The sequence below is a fragment of the Lipotes vexillifer genome, unplaced genomic scaffold (genome assembly GCF_000442215.2).
Source record: "Lipotes vexillifer unplaced genomic scaffold, Lipotes_vexillifer_v1.1 scaffold571, whole genome shotgun sequence".
Taxonomy (NCBI): Eukaryota; Metazoa; Chordata; class Mammalia; order Artiodactyla; family Lipotidae; genus Lipotes; species Lipotes vexillifer.
The window spans coordinates 927,246-935,973 of NW_006790468.1; the positions used below are offsets into that span (position 1 = coordinate 927,246).

Consider the following 8,728-nt stretch of genomic DNA (forward strand, 5'->3'; position numbering starts at 1 on the left):
TCCCCTGAATCGGCAGGCGGACTCTCAACCACTGCGCCACCAGGGAAGCCCACAAATTGTTCATTTGAATCACATACTTATTCATATCCCAGTCTCAGAATTTCCAGATTTGAAGAAGCTAATCTATCAGATAAATATAATTTCAATGGGCTAAGTATGTAATGATCCATCAGATAAGCCTAAAGCCCCTCCACAGTTATCTCCTGTCCAGCGATAGGTAACTATAAACTCTTGAGCTACACTCAAATGCTGAAAAAGATTTTGACTGTGCCATTTAACTTTCACCTATTGGTCTTAATTCTACAGTTTGAGATAATTTGCTACCCCTTCTGAATAAGTGCTCCTCTGACACGTAAGGGCAGCCAACATATGCCTCCAAATATTGTCTTTTCTAGAATAAACACTCAGGTACTTAAACCAGTTTCCTAACCAGCATATTTTCCAGCTAGCTCACTAGTTCCTCTTTGCTCCCCTCCATACACACATTCCAGTCTGTTCAACATACTATTAAAATGAGAGATCAGCCTGATCACAACACATTGGGATCTCAGTTCCCATATCCTAGGCTAACAAATTTCAATTAACGCTGCCTGAAACGGCACCGGCTGCATAAATGTTTTGAATGTCACATGAGTGACTCCCTAAAACTCCCAGTTCTTTTTCACATTTGATCCTGCTAAGCTACCACCTATATCTACCTGTAGAGTTGGATTCAGAGGCCCAAGCATAAGCGCTTATATATAGTTGCAATCAAATTTCATCTTATTAACATTCTTGCCTATCAAGATTTTCTCCATCTAGATTCTGACACCCTGCGGATAGACTTACTCTCAGCTGCCTGCATTTGAAAATATGATCATCATATAATGAGAATCTCCAACTAAGTCATAAGCAAAAGAACAGGGCTGATGACAAAGCCGCCAGACAGAGGCTGTTCTCTTCCCATCAGCCAGCAACCTCTGAATAAAAGTCTATCTAGTCCAGAGAAACATCTTGAGACTTTGTCAAACATCTTGCTGAAATCCCATCACTGGTATCTGGCGAATTTTCTTAGTCTACCAGGGTGTAACTCCAATTCAAAAAGGAAATTCTCTAGGCCTCTAGTTGTTAGTGAATTGTAGTTATCCCAGGAGGCACCACTTCCTTTAAGGGAACAAAACAACACTAATGATTTGAGGACTGGAGTAGGCTTCCCTATCTAGAGTTCACAGAATCTGTCTTCCTTCCCTTTGTGAACATTTGATACTTTCAAGGGATATGGGAGCTTTACCAACAGTGTTTTAAACAATCTCTATTATGTAGCTCTCTCCTGTCCACCCTGAATAACACAGCTTATCAGCTGAAGGTATTTCACATTCTATAAGACATGCAGCCCAAGTTTTATCTTTAAATAAGATAAACAATGTCACAATACCTAATTCAGAATCAATAGATATTTCTGACTATATACTATAAATAAGTAAATTCATATATATTACTTCACTTATTCCTCACAATAATCTTGTGAAGTAAATATTACTTACGCCCATTTTCAGATGGGTAAACTAAGGTTCAACAAAGTGAAATAACTTGTGTTAAGTTCACTGAGCTGAAGAGCTAGGATACAAATCTGGTTCTTTTAAAGGCATCCTTCTTACCACTATAGGATTATTACTTATAACCATTCCTAAGAAGCCTTGTTTTGAGATCTTTCCAAAATAAACCATTATTTAAGGCTATAAAATGTTTATACTTTACCCTCCAAATAAATGTGTTCAGTAACGTGCCTTTTTCCTTGCACTGCTCAAAAGCAAGGTATTTTATTCTTCAATGCTTGAAAGGTCTTACAAGGGACAATCATGTTTGCAAGGTGACTCTCCAGTTGAAGGCTGATTTTTTTTTTTGCCCATTTTCATTGCAATGGGTTTTGGACAGTATATGTGGTGTATGAGTATGAGTTAATACAATCACGTGAATTAATTACTGAACAATCAGATATATCTACTAAAACACTGTATATTCTGTGTATGGAAATGAGTTCGAAATCAATTCACCAAACTCTTCTTTGCTAAGCACAATACGGTCATAGTTTAAAAGCTCTGCACTGTACAGGAAAACACTTTCATGTCAAGAAAAACATGCAAACTCAATTACTAAGTGAAGGAAATGACACAACAAAAATATTTAGGAGTTTAATTTTCCCTTCTTAAATATTTGTATCACATGTAGGATTTATAAAAATCTCTTTTCTTCTCTTCCATGGGTAAGTCACAGACTCACCCATTATTATCTTCTAGCATTAGTGACACTTCAAATTTCTTTTCACTGTGAGTCATACCCCCGAATATTAAACAAAATAAATATAGGTCTAACCAAAAGGACCAAGAAATGGTAAAATAAATTCAGCACTACTTCATTAAATGCTCAAACAATTTTTCAAATCTTCATTGAATTAACTATATTTCATTAGCACCCCAACTTAACATTTTACAGTACTAATCTGGAAAACCCATCCTTGTGATCTTAAAAGATACATCACTGAGCACCTATTCTGTGCTCATATGCAGGCCCTATCCTATTTACTTTTGATTACAGTTGATATTTCTACTAAGTTCCATGTAGTGTTTTTCAAAACACACATAAAACTTTATAGTTTTATAATATAAAATTTCTATGAAGAGAGCAACTATATACAAACAATTCCAGAATATTTATTCCTGATTCATTTTTCCCTTTTACTGCATTCATGAAAGAAAATTAGTAAAAATGTAATTAAAATAATGATCAACTTCTAAACCTAGTAATATGGAGAGGTATAGAATGCAGCAAATATATCAACAGCATGGGCAATGGACACACCAATGTAGGAGCAGTACTGTATTTAGTGAGATAAACAATGTGGTCTGTGTTATAAGCCTAGTGCACACTTTATATAAGTAAACATCCAGCAACTGAAGACCAGATGTGTTAGATTTCACTTGTTTCAAAGGAATAGTATCAGATCCTTGGAAGCACTCAGCCTGGGGAGAGTAATTCCTCTTTGCTTCTCATTTCATCGCCACACCCATCCCAGAAGACCCTTGAGGACCCGCTTTGTTTCTGTTTTATTTTTAAATCATTATTCTTTAGTTTTCCCACAGCGTATTTTGCCACAACCTAATATCTGCGAAGACTATAATTAGAACAGTGTTTTAGGGCAACCTGATGGGGTCTCAAGCAAGTCAGAGAGCCGTCATCAGATAGAGACCAAAATGGACTATCTTTAAAAACGTTGTTAAATGTATATATAGTTAAATGTATGTATACAGTTGTTGTTTACCATTACGTGCAGTTACAAATGAGTTATTCCTACTATTTTTGGAGGAGATAATTCATTTAATAAATGTCTGATAAGTACTTCAAATGCTCTAATAAGTTACTATTAAACACACAGTTTATAGAGAAAGGCATATCATCTTCCTCCCTCAAGGAGGACATCTTGCTGTAGGGGGTAAAAATTTTTAAAAAGATAATCATACTAATGTGTAATTAGTACTATTTAGTAAGTACATACAAGAGGTATGCAGTAACTTTTCCAGGTACACAGTGAGGAAACCAGATCCCTCTGGCTGGGAGTCAAAGAAGCTTCATCAAGAAAATAACTGAACTATTAAAAAACTAACTGTATAGGAAAACGTAGGAAGAACACTCTTTGACATAAATCACAGCAAGATCTTTTCTGACCCACCTCCTAGAGTAATGGAAATAAAAACAAACAAATGGGACCTAATGAAACTTAGAAGTTTTTGCAGAGCAAAGGAAACTAAAAACAAGATGAAAAGACAACCCTCAGAATGGGAGAAAATATTTGCAAATGAATCAACAAAGGATTAATCTCCAAAATATATAAACAGCTCATGCAGCTCAATATAAAAAAAAAACCCAATCCAAAAATGAGCAGAAGACCTAAATAGACATTTCTCCAAAGAAGACATACAGATGGCCGAGAGACACATGAAAAGATGCTCAACATCACCAGTTATGAGAGAAATGCAATCAAAACTACAATGAGGTATCACCTCACATTGGTTAGAATGGGCATCATCAGAAAATCTACAAATAAATGCTGGAGAGGGTGTGGAGAAAAGGGAACCCTCTTGCACCGTTGGTGGGAATGTAAATTGATACAGCCACTATGGAGAACAGTATGGAGGTTCCTCAAAAAACTAAAAATAGAATTACCATATGACCCAGCAATCCCACTAATAGTGCATATACCCTGAGAAAACTATAATTCAAAATGACACATGCACCTCATTGTTCATTGCAGCACTATTTACAATAGCCAGGTCATGGAAGCAACCTAAACGCCCACTGACAGACAAATGGATAAAGAAGATGTGGTACATATATACAATGGAATATTACTCAGCCATAAAAAGGACTGAAATTGGGTCATTTGTGAAGACAGGGATGGACCTAGAGACTGTCATACAGAGTGAAGTAAGTCAAAAAGAGAAAAACAAATATCATATATTAACACATATATGTAGAATCTAGAAAAATGGCACAGATGAACCGGTCTACAAGGCAGAAATGGAGACACAGGTGTAGAAAACAAATATATAGACATCAAGGGGGGAAAGTGGGGGGTTGGGGGTGGGATGAATCGGGAGATTGGGATTGACATATATACACTAATGTGTATAAAAGAGATAACTAATAAGAATCTGCTGTATAGCACAGGGAACTCCACTTCACTGTACAGTAGAAACTAACACAACATTGTAAAACAACTATACCCCAATAAAAAAAATAATAAATAATAACTGGAATTGGCAAAATGGTTGTTAATGGTTGAAGCTGTATGATAAGTAAATGAAAGGTTTTTATACTATTTCATTATTTTTGTGTATTTGAGATTTTTCTCAATAAAGTTTTTAAAACGTGACTTGGGGGAGAGCATTTTGGAGAGCATATTCAAAGGCACTGAGGGGGAAAAAAAAGGTATTTGAGGAAAGATACTAACTTTGAAATATACATAAGCTATTCTTATTTAAAGAAGTCGGGGGTGAGGATTGGAAAGGAACACAGCTTGAGGGAGCCTGTCTTCACTTCTACCTCAGCTACCTACCTTTTAGACTGTTTATGGTGAAGACACTCATGAAAAATTAGCCGTATATTAAATCTTTCCAAGACCTAAAATTATAACAAATGCTCAAAATGTCTTCTTGTAGTACACCATTAACCATGAAAGAGGACACCCCTGCAGCAGACTTTTAAGCTCATTTTCAATTGTTCAATAAGCATCTGAACTTATACCACATAAGAAACTGTTGTTTAAAATCACATGGCTTCAAAATTTTCAATAAATGATAGAAAAAACAATTTATGAACGTCAGAGTTTAAACTGGAGCTCATTCTGAAATTTCATATTACTTAAACCAGGTATTAAGCCAGGCATGCTTCTTTCAACTGGCTCTGGCTTCTCTGTGTCCTACTGCACTATTTAATACCATACAATTAATCCTTTACTATACAGTGTGCAATCACCTAACATGAGACCAGTAGAGGCAGTTCTAGAAGGCAATGGCACTGTATCAGATACAAAGTCGTTGTTACAGTGTCTGCACCCGGCAGGAGGGAGGACTGAACCCCTAGGTTCCAAACAGCACAGGGCAATCTAAAGAGAATCATACTCTCCCACCTGGAACAGAGGAGGAAGAGTATCCTGACAAGGTACTTGGAGAGGGAAGTGACATTCCAGTTCACCCACCCAGTCCCATATTATTTCTCTTAGTAAAGAAGCTTCTGGGGAAAAAATGCACTGTTCAGACAACTCCTCTTCGTTTTGTGTCTTGGTGATCTTGTTTTCTGAATGTTACATGTCTCCCCAACTAGACAGATATTGTGTCTTTATACTGCCAGGATCCTGAAGCCACACTTTTTAAAGTCACCAATACAATTACAATACTGTAATCCACAAAACCAATGGCCTTTTCCAGTTCTTAACGTAATTTGAATCTGATATTACTGATCACCTTCTCCTTCTCCCTTGACACTGTACCGTTAAGTTTCACTTTTGTATCTTTGCTCCAAAGTTCTTTGCAATACCATCAGTATCTTAATGGCAGATGCCATGGCCAAGACAAGAAACACTTGAGAGCCTCTGTGTGGCAGCTAGTAGGAACACAAAAGACGAATAACACGTCTCTGTGATTTATTCTTTTTGTATGTGCACCACAGCCATTTACACTGAACATAATCAATATATGTCTTAAAACAGATTAACTGATGTAAGCAGCTTATAATATTCTACTAACCAGAGAAATCCACGCAAAGAAAGAACAGCTATGGCATCTTTTTATAAAACTAAAGCACGCAAAAAGAATGCTATGCAAAATGTTTTCACATCAAGTCCTTCCAGTGGGAAACAGATTTACAACTCCCTGTTCCCTATTTTGGGAGAATAAATGCCCTTACTAAAGTTCTTCTCTCTGCATTTTGAGTTCATGTTTATGACTCCTAATTTTCCTTGCTATTCCCTTAATTTTCATGAGCTGAGCCCATAGCATCAAAAAAACATCTGCCTTGGAAAGAAATACAGCCAATTACATTCGGATGGTTGAAACTGAGATGGTGCTTATTTTCTTCTTGAGGAGTTAGAAATCCTTTGTTCTGTGAATGGAGGAAAGGATATGAGAAGAAACAGGAAGAGTAAGTTTGCAGGTTGAGTTCCAGGCTGCTGAGCTCTTCCTCAATTAAGTAGGAGGGAAGGTCATCTTCTAGGGATGAGGAAAGCAGGGTTGACTAAGAGGCCTGAGGACCGTAAAGATTTGAATTATTCATTTAGGGAAGGCAGAGCTAAGGACAAACAAAAGAAACTGAAGACCCAGACCCTTAGCAAAATGAAGAAATAAAAAGTTAGAAATACAATGCTGCTGTTGCCCTGATCTGATCAATGTCCAGTTTTACAAATCAGTTAAAATACAAAGGGGGGGGGCGGTCTTCATGGGGAAACGTGATATAATTATAGCAATAAGATGATGTTTCTGAATATAAAAATAATGGAAATATTAAAATAGGCTTAGAAACAGCCCAATAAGCCTACACATTCAAGTTTTGTTGTTTTTAATGTACACTCATGAAGCAAGACTGTAAATAACAACATGGCAATTAGGAATAAAGTAGAGTTCCAGTAGTCTTCTGGGGGTGGGGCATGAAACTGTATCTGCCTAACTGAAGATGATTCTCATCTGGGGTTTGCCAAATGGTGATGATTTCGATCAAACCTCTGGGTTGGGAAGAAATGAGAACAGAGAAAGGCAAAAAGATATGTCTGTGATAAAGCTTTTCCTTTTTCACAGTTCACAGACGTTATCAGAAACTGCAGTATCACTAATGCCACAACCTCCCAAACCAAAAACAAAAATTATAAAAAATCACAAAGTCATTAGCGAACATGACCAAGTGGGCAATATGAGAACTTTGTCAAATCTTCTGTAAAGTCATCATAACCTAAAACTACCTAAACAGAAGCACATATTTACAAGTCACAAATTAGATTCAATGTATATGGATACTGGAGATGGTGGTAAGAAATCACAAAGATATTACTAGTGAACCACCAATCAATAACACTGTCAACTTGGTTCTGACATAGAATTACAGAGATCTTGGCCCCCAGGGAATGCTAGCATATGTGACCAAAACGGAGTAAACCCTCAACAAAGGTCTCAAAACTGGAATAGGTCTTTTATGAAAAGCGTCTCATGAGCACGGGATGGGGGAGTGAGGGGATCTACTGCATTAGGAAAAGGCAAATCGAGTGTATGTAAACGCTGGCAAATGGTATAACCTCCAAGCGTACTTCCAGACTCACAACAGAGGCCTTTCTGCCTACATCACAAACACACTGTAACAAATAAGGTCCAGGAACCACAGACAACTGCGTTAAAAATGGATATGTCGCCTTCCCTTCAAGCAAGAAGTAATGTTAAAACTAGGTTGCATCTCTCAAGGTGCATTCCTAATTGTTTCGCTGGGAAAAAAAAAAAAATTCCAGGAAGCACTGGGGGAAGGGAGAGTTCTTTCAGGTCACGGAAGCACACAAAAAGATCCCGAAACCTGGTCATTTCCAGAACTCCCCAAACCAAAACCTAGCACCCTCATCCCTCCCCCCACGCCCCCCTGCTTTTCCCAGTCCAGCTTTCCTCCTCTTACTCTCGCCCAAAAAACATCTCCCTACTCCCACCCACCACCACTCCGCCCCCTCAAAGTTTGAGGCCCCTAAAAAGAAGGTCCCCCACGCCTTCCCGCCCCATACCCTCCCAGTGGATCCTCCCTTTCGTACCACCCCCGCTTCCCGCTCCTGGCGCATTTCCCCCAGCGCCATACCCTACCGCCTCGCCAGCCCTTACCATGTACCAGGTCCCCAGGATGATCGTCCCGGTGCGGACATGGCAACAGCCGCAGCACCGGGTGCTGTAGAACCGGTCGCTGCGGCTCCGCTTGAAAGTCATGGACACCATTGGGAATCTGGCGGGCCTCGTTCTTGGCCGGGGCCCTGACAAATGCCTTCTGCCCAGCGGTTGCACCCAGATAACTCCGTCACTGTCCAAAATCAAACGACGCGTTTTCTAGCCCGCCCCCGGCCCGGGCCCCAGCCAGACTCTTCGCACCTGCGCACTGAAGACCCAGCGCTGCTCTCGCGCGAGCTCGGTTTACCCTTTTCCTCCACCTTCCCCGCACACAGGCCAATGGAAGAGCG

At 38.9% G+C, this 8,728-nt stretch overlaps 1 protein-coding gene across 1 annotated transcript in view; it reads right to left on the reverse strand.

The window, feature by feature from the left end:
* LAPTM4A (lysosomal protein transmembrane 4 alpha) overlaps positions 1-8,721 on the reverse strand; it is a 20,948-nt gene extending 12,227 nt beyond the window's left edge. Inside the window, exon 1 of the mRNA XM_007463746.1 lies at positions 8,379-8,721. Coding sequence (XP_007463808.1) covers positions 8,379-8,489 — 111 coding nt within the window. The 5' untranslated portion in view covers positions 8,490-8,721. The remainder of the gene's footprint in view (positions 1-8,378) is intronic.
* Between the last annotated feature and the right edge of the window lie 7 nt (positions 8,722-8,728).